This window comes from Erithacus rubecula, assembly GCF_903797595.1.
Source record: "Erithacus rubecula genome assembly, chromosome: 6".
Taxonomy (NCBI): Eukaryota; Metazoa; Chordata; class Aves; order Passeriformes; family Muscicapidae; genus Erithacus; species Erithacus rubecula.
In genome coordinates this window covers 9,586,714-9,614,045 of record NC_136688.1, presented here as the reverse complement: position 1 = coordinate 9,614,045, position 27,332 = coordinate 9,586,714, and the positions used below count along the sequence as shown (strand labels likewise).

The 27,332-nt window shown below is 45.4% G+C and overlaps 1 protein-coding gene across 6 annotated transcripts; it reads left to right on the top strand.

The window, feature by feature from the left end:
* The first annotated feature begins 626 nt into the window (after positions 1 to 626).
* On the top strand, positions 627 to 26,452 carry LOC306803325 (serine/threonine-protein kinase PAK 6-like). Of its 6 annotated transcripts, none has more exons than XM_079308632.1 (10): positions 627 to 699; positions 1,297 to 1,361; positions 9,910 to 10,118; positions 13,989 to 14,582; positions 17,767 to 18,258; positions 18,500 to 18,633; positions 21,294 to 21,420; positions 21,606 to 21,731; positions 22,398 to 22,532; positions 24,431 to 26,452. In XM_079308632.1, exons 3-10 carry the CDS (start codon positions 9,915 to 9,917, stop codon positions 24,596 to 24,598), a joined length of 1,980 nt encoding a protein of 659 aa, XP_079164758.1. In that variant the 5' UTR covers positions 627 to 699; positions 1,297 to 1,361; positions 9,910 to 9,914; the 3' UTR covers positions 24,599 to 26,452. The 6 variants fall into 6 exon arrangements, with proteins under 6 accessions (XP_079164758.1, XP_079164757.1, XP_079164759.1 ...); XM_079308631.1 differs by lacking the exons at positions 627 to 699; positions 1,297 to 1,361 and adding exons at positions 5,764 to 5,893; positions 6,256 to 6,447; XM_079308633.1 differs by lacking the exons at positions 627 to 699; positions 1,297 to 1,361 and adding exons at positions 5,972 to 5,989; positions 6,349 to 6,447.
* Positions 26,453 to 27,332: the final 880 nt, after the last annotated feature.

Below are 27,332 nucleotides of genomic sequence, written 5' to 3'. Positions count from 1 at the left end.
GAAATCAAACTCGGCAGCTTAGGTGAATCAGGCACTGTACAAACATGTCAGACTTGCCTCCACCCCTTTTTCTTCTCCCGCTTTCTCCGGCCGTCTTTCTCTCTCAAGTTTATCGACGTGTCAGCGGATTCCGGTGGCGGAGCATTCTCACTTCACCTCTGGTCACGGAGCAATGAGGAGTCAGGGGTAAGCGCCCTCCCGCAGACTGGGGGATCAACATTGATTTGCTTGCTTGCTTGCTTTAAAGCCAGAACAACAGTCCTAATGGCCGCTGTTTCGTGGGATTTGTTCCCTGTGTTTACGGAGGACTGGGTTTGTCAGTTTAAACTAAGTCTCCGCTTCCCAGTGGCCGTGCTGCCTCGGCTTAACCCCTTCCCTTCGGAGCTGAGCCGTGCCACTGCCAAGGATTAGCGTAATGATTACACGTGTGTTGGCAGTGCCAGCCTGGGGTGAAGTGAGAGTGGAGTAGTTCGGGAGGTCATACAATTTTTTCTCTCAAGGGATGCTTCTGGAAGGGAAGAAAAACTGGGAGCTGGATTCCTTTGGGAAGGAGTTTGCTTCATCTTTACTCCTATAGCCCAGCAACACCGTCCTCCAATCGGCTTTGCTGCATGACAGTGGGAGAGTTTACCTCCAGACCCTTCTTTCTCCTCTCCCTTGGAACTGTCCACCGCCGGCGTTGTTGCAGCAGGACTGCTAGTAAGATCTCGTGGTTACTTTCCAGGGTCTATGAGGTGGGACAACGTGTGGGACTGAGGTCTGGAAGTTCAGCCAACTGACACACAAGAGGTTAGGGAATGTGAAGGGAAAATGCCTTGTTGGGTCTTGCAGGGTGATGCTCTTAAAGCCTTGGGGTGAAGAAGGGGTTAAAAATTACTCTGGATGATGCTTGAGAGAGCAGACAGCATGTCAGGAACATGCATACTCATTGCCTCTACAGGAGACAGAGCAATATCTGCTCTTAAGTATCTTGTATCTGCAAGGACCCTCACTATACCTTACAGAGAGGTCTAGTTAAACCCTTCCTGTGTGTATTCCCAACCTTCTGGTGCCTGTGCTGGCCAGGATCCTTTCAGAACACTTCCTGAAGCTATGCTGGAGTACTCGTGTGGGGATGGGTGTGTGTGTTTTGGCTGGCTGAAAGCTGCCTAATCTTGTCCTATTTAAGTTGCAATATATGGTTTTATTGGGCATTTGTACTTAATTATTTATGTCAGGTAACCAGTGCATGCAGGCGGGTATTTACAGTGACAGAAAACAGTCCAGTCTGTTAATATTTGCTTTCTTCTTTGCCAGGACATTAATGCTTTAATGTATTTGGGAACAGAGCACTGAAAAAACAGAAGAGCAATTTGTGTCTGGTGAGTGTGAGCTCTCAGGTGAGGCTGGGGATGTATGGGAGAGGAAGAGACCTTTGCCCACTCTTGGTCTGCTTTTCTGAGTTCTCTGTTTGGGTACAATCTGAGTCAGCCCCTAACACAGCTGCTGGGGAAGGGAAACTGCTGCCTCTCTCTCTCTCACTTCAGCTCTGTCCCATGGAAAAGTCTCATTCTTCATGATGTGATAAAGCTTTATGTTGCTTTTAACATTCAGTGCTGCCATGGTATGTACATCCTGTATGCTGTGTGAACAATGATTTATTAATCTAGAAGCAAAGCTGATCAAAAAGTGGAAAGAGCTATCAACAAATAGCTTGCTGGATTAGTAACTGTGCTTCCAGATGGAAAGCCTGCTCTGTGCACAGAGGCTGTTTCTGACTAGATGAGTGTGACTGTGGTTGTACCTGGGGAGGCCACCCTGGGTCCTGCTGCCAAGGCTTGCAAAGTGAGAAACAACACTTGGTTGGTCACAAAATGGTTTACATTCCCAAGGAGAATGAAATTAAATAAGGAGAATTCTTTAAAGTTTGGCTGTCTTGCCTCCAATCAGGAAAAAAAGAGCTCTTTTTAACCTACTTCTGTAATGTTCTTAGGGAAATTCACTAGCAGAGAAAAGAGCTAAATATTTGTGTAAATTGCTTTAAACAAAATTACTTAAAGCAGCTTGGACTAGCTTAGCCCAGCTGCAAGTAAAATCATACTCTGAGCCAGGCTCTGAGCTCTGTATTGCACTGGGGGGGTTTTTGGGTACCCACAGGGGTATCCTGCTGGAGTTCTATCCCATTCAGAGCAGCACATGAGCTCTGGACAGGACACAAGTGAGCAGGAGTAGCTGAAAGCTCACCAGGAGTTGTGCTGCTCAGTACTGAGAGCTGTGGAGAGCACAGCAAACTCTGACACCTCCTCAGGGAGGGTTCTGGACTGTGGCACCAAGCCTGCTCCTGCACCAGTCTCACTGCCTTTGAGGTATAATGTCATAGACTTAGTGCAGTGGAGCACAAAATCAGCACTTGGCTGCTACAGGTCTTGTTCTTAAGGAATTCCTCATTATGGTTTCTAAAGCTGCAGGATTACCATGTGGTTTGAGGACTAATGCACTGCCATTTGGTCTTAGCAATGATACTGTTCTGAGACTGATTTTTCACTTGTCTGGCAAAAGAGAACAGTGGGAAAGGAGGGTGCCCATAGACTAAAAGTTGAAATCTATTTCCCTCAAAAATGTATTAGGAAATTACACTTTCCCTAGGACTCAGCCATTTAACTTATAGTGTTAGTAACTAGATTATTTTGTAATTAAATGATGAACAGAATGTAGCTGTAGCCAATAGTAGTCATTTATCTCATGTTAGGAGTGCACCTCAGGTTTTAATGTACAGAGGGCTGTGTGAACACTCACAACTATGGCACACAGAGCAGGATAACCAATATTCCCTGGGAGAAGACTTGTCTGTTGTGATTTAAATTTGCATCTCAGTGTTGGCAGCTGTGAGCAGGAAGGTACTGAGAGTCAGGCAGGTTGTGGGGTTTAAGCAAATTTGTCCCTCTCTGTTTTGGGGTGCGCTGCCTGGGCTGCAGTTTTCCCATCCGTTATCCTGTGGGAATAACACAAGCAAACTGCCTTGCAGGCTGCTGACAGCAATTAAATATATTTGTATCTCTCTTTGGGAGAACATGATGAGCATTACTAGGGACTGAGATTGTTCAGTGTTGGCTGGAAGAAAGTTTAACTCTTGCATCTCTATACTCGAGTGATCTGGGGAATTGCTGGGGTGTCTCTGTCAGCCCTTTACTGTGCTGCTGGAATGAGGATGGTGATTACCACTGTTTCTGCTGGGACAGGTCTGCTTGTGAGAATTCAGCCCTGCTCCCTGAATGTGTGTCTCTTCCTGCATCCGGCAAAATCTGTGCTGTGCCCATTTGCAGCAGGGAGCTGCATAACCCCGCGTGCCAGAGGCAGCTGGATCTGCAAGAGCGCGCCGAGGTTCCGGGCTCACATGGAGCCCAGTGCTGCAGCTCAGTGCCTTGGCTCCTTCCCCTGCCATGTGACCCCACATGCCAGATGTGGCCCCTTGGCTTGTCCCAATGTAACCTCTTGCCTGATATGTAAGATGTTGCTATTCATGTGAATTTTTTGAGACAGGACCTTAAATGTTCTTATTCTAATCTCGATAGTACTTTTATGCTGATTTTGAATGGATCTGTCACACAAGACGGTGGAGAGTGAAGACCTGAATCTGTCAAGCCCTGTCTTGAAGCTTTGTGGTGCTTTGGATTAACAGCAAAGTACAGCAACTTGTTTTTAACCCTGATGCATCCTTCATGGCAAAATAATCTCAGGAAATCCATGTGGAACAATGTAGCTGCTCTTTGGACAGGGATCAGGGAGGGGTGAAGGTGTGGGGTGAGTGTCAGAGGTGCAGCACAGTGTGGTTTGGTATAGCCAGAACAGGACACAAGCCACATGAATCACCTAAAAGGTGGAGGAAAAGGGTCAGAGTTGTTGTGGCTTTGGTGTCAGCCTGGTGATCTGCAGCACACGTCCTGCTGGCTCTGTGTGCCAAGGACATGATGAGTGAGCTTCCTTCCCTGGTGCTCCAGCAGCATTTGGTGGCTGTACCCTCTCACACACTGAGCCCAGGTGGGAAAGGCTGGTCTTGTAATGAAGGCACTGGCCTGCAGCTGAGGTTTGGGTGTGATTTCTGTCTGTGCTGCTGGGTTCTGTCAAGGCTTCTGGACCTAACGTGCTGGTGTCCAGATCAAACCTGTGGGCAGAGTGTGTCTTGGCCTCCACAGGAACCCTACACCCATGTTTTCCCTCCAGGAACATGTGTTGGGCTTGGATCTGGCCTTGATATAAAGTTAAAAAGCAGCCAGGAGACATACCTGGGCGATGTTGTAGATCTGCTAATCTAGACATAGGTGGGAAGAAACAGGGCTAGTAATTTTTTTCTGTCTCATCTGCAAATGAGGATAATAATTCCCTTTCCTCACCTTTCGTCTGTTTAGATGAAACCTCTAGAGGGTGGGGCCTGACTTCAGAGGCAGACACAATGGGATGGTGACTTCAGATGGGATTTCTAGGGGACTGTAAATAATGGAAAACCTAGTTATTTGTCAAGGGATAAAGTCCATTAGCATTTGGGACATGCCTGTGCTGGTTTTGGAAAGTTCAAGAGGTCTTTTCTTTGCAAGTGCTTTTACATATGTCTCAGAATGAATTTGGTATAGTATAGCTAAAACACATCTACAAGTATATAACCCAGCAGCATCCCAAACAAGCTGAGCAAATAGGCATTCACTGGGTTTTAGATTTTAGTCCTAATTTATGAGCAAGAAAATGGAGCAGGGGAGAGAGAGGCAGCACCAAAGCCTTCAGAAGTGGAGACACAGGAAAAAATGTCAAGCCAGTTGTGCTGTTCTTCTCATTCCTCAGAAATAAACCCACCAATATAACAAATATGTCTTTCCCTAAGCTTATTTCTAGTGTAATATTAATCTGTGCTCTCGTGTGTGTTTGGGCAGGATTTAGAGCATTACATCAGTTTGCTGTGCTGTTGCTTTGCTCCAACACGCAGCTTTGCTATGGGGGGCTGGTGAGGGAGAAAGGAGTAGAAGGAAAGGACTTGAAATGAGGAAAGGGATAGCATAGCAAGGAAATATCCACTCTTTTAGGAGGAAAAAAGTACTTCAACCAGTATTTCTAAAACTAGAATTGCAGACAAATGTGGGAGGTGTCAGGGCAGTGCTTTTAGATCCTGTTTCTGATTTTGGACGGTTTGGCTTTTCTTTTTCCCTTTCACTGACCCTTGTCACCATTCCTTGCTGTGTGAAGTAACATTTGAGTTTGTCAGCTCTTCAGGGACCTAACCTGTCATTTCCCTTTGTTTGCAAACTGCTGTGATCGTTTATATGTTATATATAATAAGAGCGTTGGAAACCTCAGGAAGGCAAACATGAGTATTTTAGAAGGTATGGGACGCAGTGAAATTCCATGTGTGCATATTCACACATACATTTGTGGGAACACATGCATATGACATGCATGGATAACAGCCTAGTTAATCTGTAATCCATTTCAAATGCAGCACATGACAGTGACCTGAGTAGCAGAGTATGGAAATACATTTTTCCTTTTAATTGGTGGCTTCTCTGGGATCTTCATCTTCCTACTGCAAACTCAATCTGCATATTGCAGTTCCCCAGGTCCTGTAGGAAGAGTTCTCCTTCTCTCCCTCTCCTCTTGGAGCTGGCCAGAGCAGTTTGGCAGATCAGCTGTGGGAGGACTTGGAAATTATGGGAATGGCTTTCTTGAGCCCAGGGACCAAGTGTTATCTCTCGTCCGGGGCAGGAGGAATGCAGGGAGCTGCGTCCAGATCTGCGATAGCGACGCAATGAGCTGATGAGCGAGTTCAGTGCTGCAGCAAGGAGGGGGAGGGAGAGCTTATTTTTAACTGGAAACTGCACAAGTGAGACTGAAGTAGCTCTGTGCTGCCGTGCTATCATCAAGTGCATGTGTGAGTGAGTGAGGGAGGGAGGGAGGGAGGGCATGAGCACGGGTCCGTGCGGCGCGGCGTGGAACGTGTGGCTGGACGTGAGCGGGGTGGAGGCAGGTCGGGTGAAAAGGCACTGCACGCTGCTGCCTTTGTCTGGGCGTTGGAACGAGCCACTCCTGATAACATTTATCTACTTTTTTTTTTTTTTTTTTTTTTTCCTCCGGGTGATGTTGCTTCTTTGCTGTGCCCTCCTCCTCGGGTTGTCTGTCTCCCACCCATTCTTCTCTTCCTTACTAACTCTCATTCCCCTTCCATCCTTAATTTTCCCACCCCTTCCTCTCATCTGAGGCTGACCCCTCTCTCTTCTTGCCCCTCCTTCCCAGTTGATCCCTCCCCTTGCTCTGGATCTGCTGGCTGTGGGATTTTTTCTCGTGTTCACTGGCAGATGTGACAGCTTTTGGAACTGTATCATCTAGGAACAGCTATATCTGGAGTTGAAAAACCTAACGTGGTTTCCCAGGCAGCAGGAATGGATCGCTGAGAGAATTTCAATCTCCGACTGCTTTTGTCTTGTGGTAGTGACTTTTATTATTTATGTTTGTGACATTTCTTACAGTATAGTTGTCAGCACTAAATGAAAGACTAAAGTCTAGTAGATTATTATAAAATCAGTGTCACAGTATTTGTGTTGTTATATTAAAGGGATGCTGTCTGTGTTTAAATACAGGTTTGGCTTGATTTACAAAATCTTATGTGCATAAAATGTTCTTATGAATTTCTCACTGACTTAGAAAAGGCCTGGGTTTATGTGTTTTATTTAACAATAAACATTCTTTAGCTGGGTATTGAAAATACAAGTAAATAGCTCTTGCATGAAAACCACAAAGTGAAAGGAGACTGGTTAAATACAGACCTCCTCAATGAGATGCAAAACCTACCAAGATTACTAGAATTCATTGGATTTCAAATAACTATTTTTAGTGTATGTATTTAATTTGATCCTAATGCAGTTTACCTTTAAACCACCTGTCTGATCTCTTTATAATCAGGAATTGATGCTGACCATATAAAGCAAATGCCTTTGGATGCCCAGGGATGTGTTGTATTTGGAGCTGATTACATTTTGTTGTTTTTAAGCTGTCTGTTTTAAGCCAATAAGGTAGATGCAGGCCATGCCAACCAGTCACTTGAAACTGACCATGAACTCAGTAGGTGCTCCTTTCTGGGTTTTGGAAGCATGCTTTTGGCTATGGGATCCAAATGTATTCCACGTGATGACTGTCAGGGATAGGGATTTTATGTAAATATACAAATGTAGTGTTGTGTTTATGCTGCTACAAACTGAGATGGTAAAATAGAACCATTGTTCTGGTTGGGGTCAAAATATCACCTGGGCTTTAAAATTCTGCATTTTGAAGAAGCACTTAAGCTAGAATCATTCTCCTGATGGGGAAATACCTGGCATGTTCAGATAACCATTGGTGCTACAAGTGCTAATGATTGTGGCATTTGTAACACCCTGTTTTACAGGACCCTTTGCCACATGAAGCACTTTAAAGAGCAAACTTGGGACTGTCTGCTGTGCCCTGGGTATCTTTGCATTATGAACCTAAGCTAAGAGGGTGTGACCAGAAGAAAAGGTATTGGTTGAAATAGTAAGATCACCGGTATTGCTGTGGCTGGGTCAAGGTGGATCAAGGAGCTGTCATAACTCACAGGTAGTCAAGGATACTGAACCTCTTGCTGTAATCCTACAGAGATACTCCCTGCCTCCCTTGGAGGCTCTCAAGCTCTTCAGCAGCTCCAGCTGTTGGTTTGAGCACTACTAACACCATGAGCTATTTTCTTTCTGGAATTGTCTGCACTTTTTTTCCCTTAAAGAATTGCCCTCTGACTTCAGTCTTGATTATTAGTTAATAAGCAGCACCTAAGGGACCTGAGAGATTAATCACTGTGTTTGAGGAGCTGCAACACAGACCTGGAGCACAGACACCCTTCCCATAAGTTCTCCATTAAGATGCATTTGGGTTTTCATTGGAACTTGTTCTAAGCAAAGATTATTTGGCTGCAAAATCTCTTCTAGGCAGAGCTGTTGCTTCTAGCCTCTTTTGTAAGGTTTGTTTTCTTTTTCACCTGTGAGGTATCTTTAGTAGGCTGTTGCAATGGACAGTGTGTGTGAAGGTGGTGTTTCACCAAGGATGGACTGCATGATTAGGGGGTTAGATGGAGCAAAGGTCCTGTTGTCATACAAACACTTGCTGTCCCTGTGACTGCAGGATTGTGGTAACCAAACTGGGAGCAGCTGCGTATTGGATTTTCAAGACCCTAGTCTAGCACCAGGGAGCAAAGTCATTGTTCAGCTGATGACTGCACTTTGCTCCCTAAACAAGTTTAGAATGGGACAACCTGGAAAATGTTTGACATAGATTTCGCTGTGATGTGCTGATTTTGGAGACTGGCATCCTCTAGAGGTGTGTTCATGTCTACACCACAGCGGGTTATCTCTCTATGCGGTCTGTCTCTTTGACCCTTGTAAATATTTATTCAGTACAAATAGTTGGAAGCTGAGGTCCTGTACAGGGGAAGAGTGACTGCTACAAAGTTGAAGATTAAGTGGCAAAAATCCTCAGCCTGATGTCAGGGAAGAGGTGGCATTCATAGCTGTAAGTGTTAATGAGAGGCAAATGCCAATAGTCATGTTGTCTGTGGAAAAGGAAGACATGTAAATGTTATTTTCATTTATTGGTGGATGTTAATTGCTTTAAAAAACCTGTGCAGCTTTTTCCCAAAGCAGTGAATAGAGTCATAGACCATCTCAGAGGAGAAGGGACCTTGAGAGGTGCAGCCCAACCCCCATGCTCAAGGCAGGGTCAGCTTGGAGGGTCAGGCTGGATTACTCAGGGCTTTGGCTTTGAAAGCAAACGCCTGAGGATGGAGCCTGCTCAGCCTGTCTGGACAGGCTGCTCCAATGTTGGGCTCTCCTGGTCACAGGAAAGCTTTTCCTTCTATGCTGATGGGACCACTCCTGTTTTGATTTGTGCCTGCCTGTCTCTCGCTCCCACCACTCCCCACTGTGAAAAACCTGGCTCTCAGTAGAAAATCTCCTTACCTCATTCTATCTGGTTTTTGTGAAGATATTGTGTCAATCCACTGCAGTCCTCCAGCTTTCACACCTCTTGGCTGCATGCAGAACTCTGGTTCTTCCTTCTCCTTCATATCTTCATGATTCCAGAAAGGTCCAGTCTCTTAGCTTTCTATCTAAGCATTTTTTTTTTGGTTATAAATTCTTAATTCAGATTTTGAAGTCTCCTGTGTTTGGGTATATTTTCAGTGTTATGTGCTTCCGGCTTGTCGCACTTGCACTGGCTGTTCACACAAGCTGTCTCTCTCAGCCCCTAAGGGAAAAGGATCTTAGTTTTTAATTTTAGCTTCTTCAGCTACCTGCTGACAGAGTTTGATTTCCACCTACCACCTCCTCTCTCCCTCTCGAGCCCTCTGTCTAAGCAAGAAAAGCTGAAATCCAGAGTCAGTCTCGGGCAGCTCTTCCTTTGGCAACAGCTCTGCTGTCTTTAAGTATGAACCAAGTGGATATTACTTGCTTGGAGTAAGCAGTGAGAAGACAACCTGAGCCTTGTTCATAGCCACCTTAAATTTCAGGCTTGTGGTGGAATTAATGCTGTCTAACTGGCTGGACCCCAAAGCCATTTAATGTAGGTACAAGCAGGTAAAATATAAATATGTATCTCTTAATTACTTTTAAAATAGTTTTATCAGGCAATATGAATCTGTGGAAATAAAGGAAGTTGCTAGAAATCCCATCTGAGCCATGAACCTGCAAGGTGGCCTTGGGCAAAATTATCGCTCTCTTGGTGCCTTTTCCTCAACTGTAAGAGCAGGTGATCGACTCTTGATAAAGTGTTTTTCACTGGAAAATGTTCTTAATATGACATAGTTAACTCATAGAATTGGTACCTGATTTTACTGCTTGGGCACTTCAGCCTAGACAGGCACTGACAGCGTTGCCTTCTCCCCTTCAGGCATCATGTTCCGGAAGAAGAAGAAGAAACGCCCGGAGATCTCGGCCCCGCAGAACTTTGAGCACCGTGTCCACACCTCATTTGACCCAAAGGAGGGCAAATTTGTGGGCCTGCCACCTCAATGGCAGAATATTCTGGACACACTCAGGCGCCCCAAGCCAGTGGTAGACCCTTCAAGGATCACGAGGATGCAGCTCCAGCCTATGAAGGTAAGGGAGGGAGACAGATCTTTCCTGTTCCTCAGGGAGTTGCCTCCAAGTTGAGGCACTGTTTCTGGTGCCCCATAAATGGGACTAAGTGTGGTATCTGTATGGAATTCACTGGATAGCAGACTTTGATAGCCCAAGGTGAATGTAACTTCATCAAGAATAAGGACAGTAGGATGCTGACCTGTTGCTGTCACTGTTGAAATAACCAGCTGGCTGCCTGTCACAGTGAGGGGGACCTGTGAGAGCTCCTGTGGTAGCTGACAGGACCCAGGATGTGTTCAGCTGTTGTACAGGGAAGCCAAGAGAATTCCTGGAGAGACCTGTTTTAGCAGGCTTGTCATTTTCGTGTGTGAGAAACTTGGCTGGTAATTAATTTGCCAGGGGAGCCTAAGTGGGGGAGAGAGCAGTGTAGTGCTGCCTTGCTGTTCATGGACAAGTGAGGACAACAAGCACTAAGCTAGGCTAAAACTAAACAGGGCTAAAATGGTTAATAAACCAGCATTTTAATGGAAAGTGGGACATAGTAATGGGACAATGTCCTTCAGTAGGGAAAAACAAGTGATTTTTGTAGATGGATGGATTTAGAAGGCTGCTGGTATTGTCATCTGAGACTATATAAGTGACAGCAAGAACATGCTGTGGGAAAAGGCAGCTTTGTGGTGACCTCTCAGGAAAGGAAATGAAAGATGATGACAGAAATATTGTGCTTAAAGTCTTGGTTGCTTGGGGAAAGGTTTTGTTCCCAGTTTAAAAAACCCTGCGGGGGCCTAAAAACTGAAAGTTGCATTGTAAAACAGAGATGTTGCTTCTTAGGTTTCAGGAGGGATTTTAAAAAAAGTTGGCTATCTGATGAATATATTTAGCTTTTTGTGTACAGGTGCTTAAAACATGGGGACTAAAGGGGACTATATTTGGTTTAATGTGAGCTTCAGTACATAACCAAACCTGCTATTGCCTGTCAGGATCTTTGAGCGGAATGCTGGTTTATAAAGGAAAAACTTGCTTAGGAAGAATAGGTGAAAAAAAAAGGCAGGAGGTATTGCCTGGTGTCCTGAATGTGCTTTGAGGTTCAAAATGTAGTAGAGGGATAGGAGCACAATCCAGAGAAGAGATAAATTGTGTAATAAGAGACCAACTTGGTTAGATCAGGAGCTCCTTAATGAGCTTAAACTGCAGGAGGATTGCTCAGAAGGGTGGAAACTAGGTCAAGTTGTAAAGGGCAAAGAGAAGAAATTCATGTAGAAGCAAAACTGGAAGGCCAAGGCACAGGAAGAGATGTTATTCTCAAAGAACATGAAGGGCACTGAGGACACCTCATGAGTGCACTGAGGAGGAGAAGGAAGATGAAGGAAAGAATTTGTTCAGTGTTGCTTTTGGAAGAAAGTTAACAGATGACACTGAGAATTCCTAAGTGTTTAATGATTTTTCTCTGGTCTTCATTAAGTGTAATCAGTGGGCTGACAATTAGCATGATCATGAAGAGATGGGAATGCAGGCCAGAATAAGAAAAGAGCAGGAACAGAAATAAGACTTAGCTAAGAACTTGCATATTTTCAAGTCATCTGGGCCTAATGAAATTCAAGGAATTGCAGATCAGTCAGAATAATTTCTATCCCCAGAAAGGGACTGGAACAAATAAGCAAGTAATCTATTTGCAGCCACTTCCAAGGAGATAGCAGGGTAATAGCTGGCAGCCAGTCTGGATTTATCAAGAAAAGAATCACGTCAAGCAACCCAATTTTCATTAATCACAGAGTAGGGGGTTTTGTGTCAGGGAGAAGTGATGGCACTCCCCTGTATCTTGACTTCAGTGAGTCTGGACACTGCACCAATGGTGTTCCCAGAGCAAACCCAGTTTTCTTAAGTATTAGGCAATGGATGCTCAAAAAAGCGTGTGGCATCACTGTTGAAACAGAAATGTATGAGAAGAGATTTCCTGGAGTTTGCCCTGAGCCTTATGCTGGTCAGGACTTTCATGTCTGACTTACTAAACCCAAGGATGGTAAAAGCTGAAAGGAGGTGCAAATCCTTAAGAGAACAAGGACAGAGTACCCCAAAGGCTTTGAAAACTAAAGAATAATCTTAAACCAATACTGGTTTTCCCAGTAATTCCAAATGCAAACACTCTCATACAGTGCATAACAAAGCTGACTGGTTTCTGGTAAACTCAATTTGAATTAATTCCTGTTCAATGATACCAATCAATTAGATATTTTTTTCCCAAATGCTAGTTGATCAAGCCCTTGTATATAGTCCTGAATTCAGTTATATTCAGAGTAGTTCCTGGGTTTGTGTAGCTTATAAAAAGGTGCTTTTCTTGTTATAATTTCTCAGTTTTGGTCAGTAAGGCATGAGCTATGTAAGAGCACTCCATATAGATTTGGCTGAAATTTGGATGTTTCCTCATTAATCTGATGCAGTCCTTAAACACAGTAGCAAAGCAAGATTAACTCCCATGGTCCCTGCCTGCTGGGGCTAGGTCTGACTTCCTGAGAGTGACCTGAGTCTAATTCTAGGAGTTTTAGTTCGAAGGGGAGAAGAGTACTGTAGTGGATTTTCAGGAGAGGCCATAGCATGTTGTTGGAGACTTCTTATTTTGAGAATACCCATGTCTTTCTGGGATGACTTTTGTCCATTTTGGACAAAAAGTTCATCTCCCCAGCACATTATTCCATGACAGCAGCTGGGCTGTGGAGGGAGGGGTGTGTGTGTGGTGAGGGAGTAGGAGTGAAGACCAGAATTTCCAGCTGTAACTGGTGTGTGTGCCATGCAGTGAGCTGAATTGTCCTTTATTCATCTTGTTGAACAAAAATCTTCTATTCTGCCTTTCATTCTCAGACTCTGAGCAAACCAGGTGCTTGTTTGTATACTGTGGTGGTGTTCTGTTGAAATTACTGGAGCTACTGTGTTGCACCAGCTAAGTATTAGTCTCAGTGTAATTAATTCATCATGTTTAGAAGATCCCTGGAGCTCAGTTAGCAAACAGGAGATTGCTGTCACTCCAGGGAAGGACTTTCCTCAGGCAGAGGTTCATGAAAGTGTAGGAGTGATCCTGTGCTGCAAATTTCTGTGGAGAAAGGAAACATTTTGGTTCCCAGCACTAGAAAAGCTTCTGTAAGCTTTTCAGTTCCAGAAAAAAACAAGGTAGAACACTACAAAATATACCAACAGCTTCAAGTGTCCTACTTGTACAGAGCTGATGCCTGTTTGGATGGAAGCCTTGTTCTTCAGCGTTTGCTTACAAGGCAGTTGTGAGTTGCTGTGACCCTTTGTTCATCGTTTTTAATTTTAATAGCTTGGCAGGGCAGAGTAGGGAGGCAGAGTTGGAACAGCACGGTCTGCACTGGTCAGGATTGAGATGTATTAGCAGAAATTGTAGAGAAGCAGACTGAGGGACGCTGATTACAACGCTATTGAGAGTGCTTCAGGGGAGAGATGAACCTTCTGTTGGCACAGCAAAGGTGAGTTTTGCAAATGGAGCTTGCAGCATGCTGGAACTTCTGAGAACTAATATTTCAGGAGCTTGACGAGTGCATTAGTGATGTAGTGTCACGGTAGTTTCAGCACAAGAAAGCCAGGAGTGTTGAAATATCCCAGTTTTGCCCTAATATTGTCTTTTAGAATGTAAGCACAACAGCAGAATTGGCTGTTCTGGCTGACAGCACTGCTGCTCTGACAGCAGGATGTAACCCAAGGACTCTTTTTTTCCCTCAGTGAAGGACAATGAAACAAAAGGCAAAAATTGGTAATTCTTCCTGAAATCCTTGAGTTGTCTTGGGCTATATGTGCAAAATCTAACCTGTGACAAGATAAACTGAGCCTCGATTCTTACACCTCTGTCTTGTTTCTCACCTTTCCTGTGTTCCCCAGACCGTGGTGCGGGGCAGCACAGTGGAAGTGGAAGGCTACATCTCTGGGTTGCTCAATGACATCCAGAAGCTGTCTGCCATCAGCTCCAACACTCTGAGGGGCAGGAGCCCCACCAGCAGGAGGAGAGCCCAATCCCTTGGGCTCCTGGGAGACGAGAGACCCCCAGACATGTACCTTCAGAGTCCCGAAGGAGACTGGGCTGACAAGTACGGGAACTACCTCAACTGCAACGGAGGGTCCAAGGTGGCCCGGAGGCAGACCATGTGGCCGGATTACAAATCCCGCCTGGAAGGGCAGTCTCATCCCAACGGGATGGTGACCAAAGCCCAGTCCCTGGGGCCGTCGGAGTTCCAGGGCGCCGATGGCAGCTGTGTGCAGCGCTCCTCGGGGCTGCAGCCCGTGCCTGCCGTGGCGGGGGAGAGCGAGAGGAGCCCGGAGGAGGGCTGGCTGCAGCGGCAGCCCAGCGCCAGGCCCTCGGGGGAGGGCAGCCCCAGCTCCAAATCGCGGGAGAACAGCCTCAAGAGGAGGCTCCTGCGCAGCGTGTTCCCCGCGTCCAGCACCGCGAGCAAGCCAGGCCCTCCCCTGCAGATCAAGGTAAGAGTTATTCACCGGACTGAAATGTTGACTTTACAGTTCCAGAGGTTACATATGCAGCCGATTTAATTGCAAACATCGGGCAACCATCTGTTCTTGTTATGATTAATGTTGGAATCAAAATAGTGCTGGGCAGGGGAAATGTGTGCTCTGCCTGAGCTTCGCGAGGTTCTGCAAGGCACGGCTCAGGATGGCAGCCAGATCTCCAGCAGAAGGTTTGGCGGAGCTGCAGGAGCGTGGGCTGGGAAGGACGAGGGGTCTTAGTCATTACCTTCTGTGAGGTAAAGGCATAACTGCAGTGCCATTCTCCTGGCACCAAAGAGCCTTTGCCATTTGGGAAATTGCCACGATTTGCATTAGTAATGTATTCTTCTGCCTGTGCAAACCAGAACTACCTCGGCAGAGTGTGTTGGTTATAGCTGAATTTGCCAGGCAGGGTTTGCATCAGCGCCCACGGTGCTGTCACACAGGAAGTTGGACTGTTGGATTTTGGAAAGGGTGGGACAGCTCATAGCTATAGCTCCCCCAGGAAAGCTGTCTTGAATGGATGACTCATTTCTTGTTAAACTGGAGAAAATCTCTGGTTCCTGATACTGGATAGTAAATGCAGCCATTGCTTCTCTTCCATTCTGGGCTGACCCAGCATCCATCTTCTTTGCATGGCTTGTCTGGTGGCTTCAAAGCTGGTGCTGGGCCACACTGATTCCTGACTGCTGTGAAGTGCCTGAACTGGGAGGATGATGACAGGAACCACTGTCTAAATCAACCTGTCTGTTCTGAAGGGTGTTGCAGGGAAGGGATGTCTCCAATCCAGCTTCTTGCAGTTTGCATAAGGAGCCAGGCTTAAGGTTTTGGGCACAGTGGGTTTCCTTTCCAAGGGAGAGGATTTTGAAGGAAGTCCCTGTGTAACACAACCTGTACTTTTTGTTGTCTCAGTGACTCTGGGCTAATCTGCACTGCTTTGAGGTCTGTCCTCTGAGCACCTAGAACTGGCCACTTGTGTTTCACCCAGTGTCTTTGCCATGCTCAGAACTTCCAGGAGCAGGACCAGAAGTTACCAGCCAAGTGGATGTGCTTGGGAGTGTTTGAACTCCAGCTGTTTGTCAGAGGAGAGGAGTAGGGAAGACATTGAAGACTAATTTATTTCCCTAACCAGCGAGGGATCCATGCCATCCCTGGTAGCTGTTTATTCTGAGATGTTCTTACCAGCCTCTGATGATCAAAACCTAGATCTCCTGCTCTGGTGGAGCTGGTGATGTGTAAAAAATGTGTAATTGCAGATGAAAGGATCGAGGATATAACTGAATCATGAAACCCCACACTGGTTTGGGTTGGTAAAGACCTCAATGTCCAGTGGGTTACACCCCTGCCATGGGCAGGAACACCTTCCACTAGACCAGGCTGCTCCAACCTGGTCTTGAAGACTTCTAGAGATGGAGCATCCACCACTTGGCTGGGTAGCTGGCTGAAATGGGAAGATGGTGCCTTGAAAAACACTATTTAAACACACATGGGTTTGAGTGCACCTTCCTTATGAAGGGAAGGAGTGGGAAAACCAGTGACACCTCAAAATGTCCCAAGACTGAAGACATTTACATGGGGACTGTCACATAACAGGAGCAGGAAATAAGACTTACACATGGTTAAGCAAACCTGTGTAAGCTTGCACATGTGTTGTGTGCCCTTCTGCATGCTCTGAGTTATATAAAACGTGTGTTTTTTTCTTTCTCCTGAGACAAAACAAGATTTGGGAAGTAAATTCTGTGTTGCTGTGAGCATGTCAGCACAGGACTGCAGGGGTGGAACTGGTGTACAGGGAGGAAGGAACTCCTGACAGGCAGTTGTGTTTGTGCTGTGCCCTGATGCTGCTAAATCGTGTTTTCCAGGGCCTCTGTGTGTGTGAGGCTTATGCAGATTCTGCTCTTGACAAAAATCCTTGATTAAAACCCAAAGTGCATAGAATTAAATCCTACACAATTATTCCCTGTCTGAGACAGGGAAAATGAGTGCTCTTGTAAAAAATTCTCGATTGGCAGTTTTCAGTTCCCATGCCCACATTATTAACTTTATTAATATCTCTCCGAATTGTGAGAGAGAAAAAGCTTTTTGCTTTGAAGTTTCTATTTTGCCCTATAATATAAATGATGGGTTTGCTTTTTCTGAAGTTGCTTCTTTGACAGATCTACTAATCTTTTGCATATATTTATATACATATAATATATGTATTTTACATATACATATGTACGTATATAATGTATTTTGTACCTCACCTGCTAAATGCTGTTGAATTTTAATTAATCAACATTTCCAGGGTGAGTGCTAGCATGACAGTATTTATCCTTCCTGGCATGGGAATGCATATCCTGAAGCCACATTCCCACAGGCTGTGACCTTACTGTATCTCCTACACTAAATAGGGTTGGGCCTGCTTGTCATTTGAGTGGGAGGTCTCAAAAAATGTCCAGCATTGCTAATCCAAATTCACTGTAGGTCAGTTTTAAGCCAGTGAGGTGGCAGGTGGCTCTGTGTAGCTGGAGTCTCATGTTGGCTGCCTCCAGCTGTCCTGGTGTTTGGTGCTTTTCCCAAAGTGGAGAGCTAATTCCATGCCTGATCGACAGGAATGCTCTGCAGGTACCAGTGGAAAGTGCAGAGTGTGTTTTCAGTAGGCAGAGTGTAATTACCCAAAGGGAATTAGGCCAAGACATCAAAGTGATTTACAGCCTTGGCATGAATCCCCTTTCCTTTTATACAAAGGAAGATCAGAGGCACAGAGGGATAAAGGATTTTCAAATTCTCTGCAGCACAGGTTGCCCCTGAGTTTTGGTGGCAAGGTTGGAATGCTTTTTAGCAGCTGGGTTTTTTTTTTCTGTGGGTTTTGTGTCTTGGTGCTTTTTTTGTTTTTTTTAAAGCATGTTCCCTTTAAACTGCCTCAATTTGGAGGCACCTAGAGCATGGCACCCATTCCCTAAGGGAGGCTTGAAGATCTGGATCTAAGGAGATCTTCATCCAAGCCATGTGTTGGGCAGATCTGGAGACAAGAACCTGAAGCTCTTGATTCCAGTCTGCTCTGAGGTGTGCTAGGGCAGAGTGGGATGGCACAAAACTTGATTCCTCACCTCTCTGCTTGTTAATCCGACCATCACTTTTTTTGTTTCTCTCACTTTCCTCTTTGTTCTTCTTGAAGCCTAATGCTTTCTTCAAGCCCCAGCAGTGGGGTTCCCCCCACAGCCCTGCAGCCAAAGCCCAGTCTCTTCCCCCAGACCAACCTGCCTCTGAGTTCCCCAGGATGATTTCTGAAGCTGGGACCCCCCAGAAGTCCCCAACAGCAGAGAAGGCTGTGGCAGTGCCACCAGGCCGGCCCTCCCCGGCAGGATCCCCCAGGAACCGGCAGACCCAGACCAGTTCCAGCAACCTCCACCTGCCCCTGGACTCCGCTGGGAAGGGGCAGCCAGCCAGCGAGGACCCTGTGGTTGTGACTCACGAGCAGTTCAAAGCTGCCCTCAGGATGGTTGTGGACCAGGGAGATCCCAGGGCATTGCTGGAGAATTACATCAAGATTGGGGAGGGCTCCACAGGAATCGTGTGCATCGCTCGGGAGAAGCACTCAGGGCGCCAGGTGGCCGTGAAAATGATGGATCTGAGGAAGCAGCAGCGCCGGGAGCTCCTCTTCAATGAGGTGAGTGTGCTGAAGACAGGGGGGTTCTGCTGTCCACATTGGAACATCAGTGTGGCAAAAGCAAGGGAAGAGCTGGATCCTCTTCCTTTCAGTAGCATTATGTTCGTACCAAGAGCAGCTGTTGCTGAGGGGATGGAGGCTTTGCACTGTGGTCACCAGGCTGTGTGTGCTCACTTGGTTGGATAAGATGAAATGTGGTGAGTGATTTTGTGGTGATCACTTGTATACTGTGGTTTTCCAGGTGGTGATAATGAGGGACTATCAACACGTCAATGTCGTGGAGATGTACAAGAGTTACCTCGTGGGAGAGGAGCTCTGGGTGCTGATGGAGTTTCTGCAGGGAGGAGCCCTCACAGACATCGTGTCTCAGATCAGGTACTAAGCAAAATCCCAAAGCTAAAATGGGAGAGCAAGAACAGCAGAGTGGGGATTTCTGGGACAAATAGGTTCCCTCAGAGATCTTGTGTTTGCAACAACCTGAAACTACTACAGTTTGTAACTGTTGTCTATTTTGAATATGTGATAATACTCCTGGTGTAGAAGGGAATAATTTAAAATATTGATCCCTTTAGATACCCACTAGTCATCTCCTTGATGACCTTCCCTGTAAAGCACAGTGCTCATAAAAAGTGTTGTTTACTATATCTGTTGAATCCTGGCCAGGAACTTCATTGAATAAGTATTAAAGTGCATGCAGAAATAGTTTTCAGTGGTGCAACCTTAGCCACAAATTCAACTTCACTAACTCCCCTGGAGAAGTGCAGCAGAGCCTTGAGATCTGGACTCTTTCCCAAATTTCACTGCCTAAAGATAGCAACAACTGGACACTCTCCTAAATTTGTTTCCTTATCTACACTGCTTCATATTCAATAGTACCCAAAGCATTTCTGTAGGGCAAAGAAGTTGTTCTCAGGTGGCCTCTGGTCCCTCTCAGGAGGTGTTTTGATGATGCAGTTGTGGTGATGGTGTCTTACCCATGACTCTGGAGCACCCTCCTTCTGCTTCAGAGCAGTCCTGCAAAGATGGAAACTGGGGCAGGGAATGCCAGTGAAAAGATTCAGAAAGAAATTCTCATCCTACAGAATTTCTTGATCAAAGACTCACTCTCTTGATTGGATTACAGTTAGACAGTATTGCTAGCACTGATTGTATTTAGTTTTTTAAAAATCATAGTATACCCTTAGTTCACATACATACTTGGCCTGGGTTCTGTCGTGGGCTTAAGGGATGTATCTTACTGTGCTTGGTGGATGTATCTTGTTGGATTCTGTGTTTTGGAAGCACAATTTTGAGAGGCATCAAGAGCCACATTGTCCTCTGTAGCCTCCACAACCCCACCTGGAAGGAGTGTCCCAGACACTTACCTGGGCAGGCCCTTCCAGAGTCCAGTTCAGAGGCATCTCAGGGTCTGCAAGCCAACATTTAACCCTGGGCAGTGCTGAGCTACAGCTCACAGGGCCAGTGAAACCCCTGTAGCTCTTGGCTGGTACTGAGTTACAGATACAAAGTAATGAAGAGGTTTATGAAGGGTGTGTATATTTATATCTACTAGTGAGGCCTCAGCCTAGGTTTGTTTCAAGCAGCTTCCTTTGAACCTGTTAATGAATGCTTTTTTTTTTTTCTCCTCATGATGGAAGCAGGATCTATTATAACCATAAGTAACCATAAGGATCTGTTATAACCATAAGTAATCATATTACCAGAAGTAAGCTGCAAACCTTTATCAGTTTTTCCCAGGAAGGAAAATGCCATCGTTGCAGTCATTAAACTTTTGCTGAGGGGGATAAGTGATTTACATCTCCAAGAGTGAGATAATCCTCCTGTAATCTGTTTTACACTATGCAGTCACTTGACTGAAACCAAATTCCATACGTGACAGGGTGAAAGTGCACCTCTTGTGGTCTTCTGGAACCATAGGGCTTTTCAGGTGGGTCAGCTCAGGCACAATGAGATTAAAAACACTGCTCCTAAAAACATTGGGTTCTGTGCTGGGAAATCTCACAGATAGCCTTTGTCCCTTTCCAGGTTATCATAAAGGCAAAAGTAGTGCCCTGACACCCTTCAGATTTAGTTGCCATCATTGTGGCACAGTGCAGCTACAACCCCATAGCTGTCCCAGTTTGGAAGAGTAAACAAGCAGCACAAGTATATATTTCTCAGCTGATGGTATAGAAAGTGCTGGTTCACTGCACAGTTCTGCCTTCTGAGTGCTCTCTTCTCCTTAGGCTCACTTGCAGACCCAAATTTGAGATTGTTTCATTTCTCTGTCCTGAGCCAGGGGTTGTTCAGAACAACTGCTAGAGACAGGCTGAGAATCCACAGTACTCAAATTGGGTACTTCAGCTATTGTTTTAAATAATTTACTTCTAGCATTGTTCAGTGTAAATGTGCAGAGCTGTCACTGTCCCCAGGTACAGGAGAGAATTTTCATTTCTACCACTTTTGCTCATTTGGGAAGGTTTTTGTATTGCCATTCTAAACAGCAACAGCTTCTAAAGAGGGGGTTCTTGGGGTGCTCCTATTCCATGTGCTAACAGAGGTAGAAATCAGTAGTGTCTTCCTTGCTTGTAGCCTGTGCTACCTTTAGTTAGGTGTTAGTGCACCCCAAGTGTCTGCAGGAAACACCTAAAGGATCCCTATATTCACTGCCAGATGATGCTTTTGGATGTTTTGTGGATACAGTTGCACAACAAACCTTGTGAATAATGCCTTTACTGTATTTGCTTAAAAAAGCTGTCTCACCAGTTACCTTGGCATCAACCAGCACTGCTGCCTCTCAGAGCTGCTTGAAACAGCATCTTGCAGAATGAACTTAGGTACAGAATTCAAAATGTAGTTTCTCTGTATTAAGCTTATGAAAACTCAGTTGTCAACCATCAAGTAAAAATGTTTTCCTCAGTAACAGACATGAAAGAATGGCAAAGGTGAGGTGGGAATTGTCATAGGGAACCAAAGTGTCTGTGCTTTTGCCCCCTGTGCCCCTGTGAAGGAGCAGTGTGCTCTTCACAGGTTAAGTCCCCTGTCCCTAATTGCAGGCTGAACGAGGAGCAGATTGCCACAGTGTGTGAGTCGGTGCTGCAGGCTCTGTCCTATCTGCACTCCCAGGGGGTCATTCACCGGGACATCAAGAGTGACTCCATTCTTCTGACATTGGATGGCAGGGTGTGTTTCCTCAGACAAATTGTTTCCTGTCTTCTGCTGCTGCAGCCTTTGTCTCTTATTTCCTTTCTATTCCCAATCCCTTGTTTTCCCCTTGTCCTCTTACTCTCTTTATCATCTTTGTGGTATTTCCCTCTGTGTTGTTTAAGGCTTGTTTTTATGGTTGGTTGCTTTTTTTCTTTATACAGGTCAAACTCTCTGATTTTGGCTTCTGTGCTCAGATCAGTAAAGATGTACCTAAAAGAAAATCCCTGGTAGGTACTCCTTATTGGATGGCTCCAGAAGTCATTGCAAGGATACCATACACCACTGAGGTAAGGAACTGCCTCTCTAATAGCAGGAAAGCAAGTAGTATTCTGAAATGTCACAGGAAAATAACTATTGGCTTTTCTAGGAAGTTGCCAGATTCTGTTTAGAAAATAAACCCAGCTGTGACTACAGCTTTGATGGTGATGACATCAATATTTCCTAAATCAGTAGAAAACCAGATTGTTCTGCTGCTAGGAACAAAGCATCAACTATTTTATTCTTACACCTAATGCTTGGCCTAGACTTGTATCTGCTGTGGATAGATGTGAGCAAGGACCAGCCTGTGACATGATAGGGATCAGTAAATCAATTCCATAAATGAAGGGGGGAGATGTGAGCTCTGAGAAGCTCACCTCAGGGAAAGCAGACACAAGGGCTCTGGTGGGCAGGTGGCAGCAGACTGACTGCAGTTTTGTTTACCAACCAACCAGGTGTGGTACAAGCAGTTACTTGCACACCTTTACATGTTGCAACACCAGCATGGCTCAGTCCTGGGTGCAAAATTGACTTTGTTAAACTCCTGTTAGAAGCCCAAAAGTATTAAGGGCATCTGTGTTTGACTCCCTTGCTACCATTTGTCATGGGTGGAGTATTGTGGTCTTTGTGAAAGCAACAAAACAAGAACCTGCTCCTCTGGAATGTGTGTATTGATGTGACATTGTCTCCCACAGGTGGATATCTGGTCCCTGGGGATCATGGTGATAGAGATGGTAGATGGAGAACCCCCCTACTTCAGTGATTCTCCAGTCCAGGCGATGAAGAGACTCCGTGACAGCCCACCTCCCAAACTGAAAAACTTCCACAGGGTGAGCATGCTGCCAAACACTGTAGGATTGATGGTTATCATGGGCAAACATCCATATCATCTGTTCCCAGTACAGCTTGCTATGGAAATGATCTTGCTAGGACGTGTTTCCTGGGGAGCAACTTTGGCCTTGGGGTCTTAGCGGCTGCAAGCTGCTGCTAAGAGCCGGTGGCTGCTTTGGGAACAGCCCTGGCAGTGTAAGTGCACCTGGGCATAAACAGAGAGTGCAGGCCACAGATGCTTCAGGTGGACCCAACAGTTCCCAGCTTGCTGATGTCGATTGAGTAGCTTATCCTCCAGGAGAGGGAACAGGAGGATCCCTGCTTTTGGGAGTTTTCAGCTTCATGGCCTTCAGAACTACAAAGGCTGCACTATGGTCAGAGCAGGAGAGCTGAGGACAGATGCAAACTCATGGAGACACTGCAGCAGCTCAGAAAATTAACTTGGCTCCATGGTTTCTTAGAAAAAAGTAGCAGTGACATAATAAATAGTGATCACCTTTCAGTGCCCACTTAAAGCAGCCTTCCTTTCATTCCATGCCCAGCCTCTGAGATCAAACAGCTTCTGCAGCATCCTGAGCTACCCAGCCTTTCCAATTAATCAGAGCATCTGCAGCTGCTAAAACTGAATTATTTAAGAGAGTAGACTGCTGAACTAACAGCACACATTCCAACATCAACAGCTGTTCTTTCCTTTTTGCCTTTGCAACACTCATTAAAATTTCACGGTTCCATTCTGTGTAAAACCATCCTGGTCTGGGTCACACCTTGGTTGGTGACATGGGCCTGCCACAGGCTATGATGGCCAAAACTGGTTATGGTCTTGCTCTGCTCCACCTTGTCCTGGGAAGCAAACTGGCTTCCAGCAGTCTTATAGGCTGGTGGTCATCCTCCCCACTCCCTGCTGGAGTGCAGCTCCAGCTATGGATCCAGCCCTCCATTCTGGGGCCAGCTCACAGCTCACTGTAGTCAGTAGCTGCAGCACTGGGGGCAGCAGGTTAAAGTAATGCCACCTAGGATAATCCCTGCTGCATTGCTAAAGCATGGGCAGATTTATTGACAGGGTTACAGGCAGGATCCTGGCACTCATCCTGAGCTCTGCTCCAGCAATCCCAGATGAAGTCATCCAAAGCATTCCTGAGATGAACAATCACTCAGTGTGAACAGTACTGCAGGATCTACTAAGTAACCAGAGATGGGAAAATGTCCCCAAGTCTAAACTGGATGTAATTATCAGCATTAAATAAATATATGCCAAGATTATTTTTAAATTCCGTTTAACAATGCAAAGGATTAAACCAGCCAGAGATATGCAGGGTCTTGAAGTGGTGCTTGGGGCTGGCTAGTCCCATGCTTTTACACCTCTTCCAAAGGACAAACCTGTGAGGTTATTCAGCTTTTTGCTATTTGTTCTGCAGCTTCTTCATCTTCTTGTACCATTAGCATAAGGGTTTTTCAGTCTCTCAGAACCTACTGGGGAACTTTATTTAACTAACCTGCTGTAATCTGTGGCCGGTAAAAGAATGGATTGATGCCCCCTTCCCACCTTAGTGAGGTGCACAGGTAGCAGGATCCTGCTGAGGTTTTGAGCTGAAATCCTGGAAAGTTTAAGTAACAAAATGGGAAGTAGAAGTAAGCCAAATGGAAGGATGTGGCAGGCGGTCTTATCTTAATTGACTGTACCCCATTCAAAAGAAAACACCTAAGTGTTGTGCCTAGCAGTGACAGAAAGTTATGTCCATAGCTTAAAAAGCATGTGACCCATGTTACATTTCTGGAAAACCAGGGATACAGATTGGGAATGTGCAGGGTCCGTTTAACCACACCCACCTCAGCTGCGTGGTGTTACATGAGCTGTGCCTGGTCCCTTTGTGGGGTTGACTTGGTTGGTTTTTCACAGACCTCCCCAGTTCTGAGAGACTTCTTGGAAAGGATGCTGACACGGGATCCATTGGAAAGAGCAACAGCACAAGAACTTCTGGATCACCCCTTTTTGCTCCAGACAGGACTTCCAGAGTGCTTGGTGCCCCTTATCCAACAGTACAGGAAGCGCACCTCCACCTGCTGACTTTATATGAGGGGAAACTGAAGGGAAAAGGAATGTTTATAAAAAAATATATAGAAAAAATTCAGAGCCCAGGCAGCCTCGACCTGCGCATGGTGCTTGGAACTTGCCAGTGATTGTTTGGGAGGATGAGTGTGAATGCTGCCGGTGCATCCTCAGCCTTGTGTGGCGTCTTTGCTGAAGACAATCAATACAGACTGGATGTGAGGCCGAGCCTGTCTCCAGGATAATGCGGGTATTCCATGGCTCGCGGGTCGCCGCTGCGAAGGATGGCGTTCGAGATGGAGTCTGAAGTTGTGTGTCTGAATGTCTGTGGGTTTCTGCACACCCTGGCTGCTGACTACTGAGCTGGAACCATATTTCCCACTTAGAAATGTGATCTTTGTTTCCTTCATTGTACACTGGAGCCATGAGCTGACTCACTTTAGGGCACAGACCCCTTGGAACTCTTAATGCACAAAGACTTTTTTTTTTTTTTTCCTCTGAGACCTTTTCACAGATGATTTTAATTTCCTTTGGTTAAATGTGGACCTAGAATCCTGCACACACTTCCTTAGGGAGCAGATGTGATATGTATATATTTGTTTCTAAGTGGCTCTCTTGCATCAACATGCTTCTCTTTTTGCTGCAGAATATGTAGGGTTTAGTGGTCAATCTTGAATCCATTTCATGATTTTAAAATTTTGGAGGGGGAAACCCTTGGATATGGGCCTCAAAGTGGACTCTATGAAGACCAGGTGCTCTTACCAGCAGGATCTCATGGTTGAAAAGTCACCACTTGCAACACCTTGTGTGCTGGTTGGAATGTGAACAGCGTGTTCCTGTGGCTGGTTTCCAGGCACCTTGCTTTCCCAGTCCTTTCTCCCAGGAGGGGCTGAGAAGTGCTGTCCTGGGGCAGTTATTGGGTAGCATTTTGGGGATTCTGTAGGAGACCAAATGGAAGTATTTGAGTTATCCTGCATATCCCAGGATTGATTTTTGTGTTTGTGTGCTGCTGTCTGGCTATTGGTCTGCCTTTCCCCATCAGCCCTTTATATTTGGAAGGTTTCTGGTTGTCTAAACAGTTCCTTCAGTTATTTTAACATAGGTTTAGGTATTTTGTATGCTGCACTCTCTGATCAGTGAGATCCTCGAGGTAATTGGACTCTAGGTTGGGATTAACATTGTACAGTGATGGTGTGTGTTGTTGTGAGGTCTCAAGAATATATTTGTACATGTGGAACTGGGATCTTGTTTTGAAACTCCAGATACCAAGGTTTTGGACTTTTAGTTATTCTCAGGACAGTCCTGCTGTCTCAGAAACTGACCTCAGAACTGCATTTTCTTCAGAAGATGTTCATAACCTCTGTCCTCTGCTATTTGCTCCAGCTACAGATCCTGCTTCAAAATTGAAGCCATGGTTGATTACTTGAAGTAATTTGGGATGGAATTCATCTGCACTGCTGCCAGCCATCAAAGGGTGGGCACCCAGTCTGTGGGGCACATAGGTTGGCTCTGTAGCCCATGGGGAGAGGAACAACTCTGGAGGTGATTCAGACACCTGCTGAAGGACAAAACCACTCTGTCTCTTGCCCATGGCACTAGAGAGGTCATAGGTGGTTTCTGTAGACTGGATGTCTAAGTTTGGGGCTGATGGAGTTGGTTGAAATGAATTCATTAAGCTCCTCCTTAACTGCACTGGAAAATTTTTGATGTAAAATGTTTCTGTATTCCAGATATATTGCTTTTTTTTAAATGCAAAAAAAAAGCAGGGCTTGGAAAAGATTTATAATTTGAAACAAACAGTCCTGCTTGTCTTTAGTTGTGAATCCTTTGCATTTGTGTTTTAAATTAAAGTAGTTCTTGATTTATTCATAAGCCTGTTAGAGTGTTGAAATGCTTAAAAATGTGTCTGTAGTTCAGAGATGCAAGTGTGAACCTTGGAGTCTGCTCTTACTTCCCTGTTCTGTGGCTATATGGCTTCTAAAACAAGAGGAAACTGAGGCAGGAGCCTGGATCCTGAGTCCTGAAACAAAGGTTTCTTGGAGACAGGGATGACAAGTTTAATATTTAACACCATTTTATACTGTAGCCCAAATCTGACTAAACATAGTGAGAGAAGGCCCTGGAAAAATTGCATTCAAGTATCTTATAAAATTTTAAAATCTCATTACCATATTTGTGAGGAATGCAGAAAGGATCCATCTTCCTGTGCAGTGTAGAATTTAATTCCTGCTTCTTATGTATCTCTCTTTGCAGTTCATGCACAGCACAGCACCAATTAACTGCTCCATTACTTAGATGAGTGTGGAATCAAACATAAATCCTAAGATAAACCTAGATTAGCTGAAAGATTGAATCTCCGTCTCCAGGGCCAACAGCTCCTTCCCCAGGAACCAGGCAGGAGGATGAGGCTACAGAGCAGGTTTGGAATTGGTATTGCAGTAGTGTTCAGGTGAGGATTTTCTGTATGCTTGGTGATATCTGACTGTACAACAAGGTGTAGCCTCTTCTCTGACGAGCTCAGAGCCTACTCTGTAATTATGCTCAGAGATGATGTTTTCTCTGAGTAGCTTTCCTTTCCTATGAGGGTGCACTCGTGTCTCAGGGTTTGCTGCTGTTCTGTGTCATGTTTCCCTGAATCCTTCCCTTTTATTTTCCTTCCTGTCAGCTTTGCTGGTATGGAGCCTTTTCCTTGCTGGCATAGCCCTGGCAGTCAGCATGCAGGAGGCCTTTGAAGATGGCACATGGTATTTAT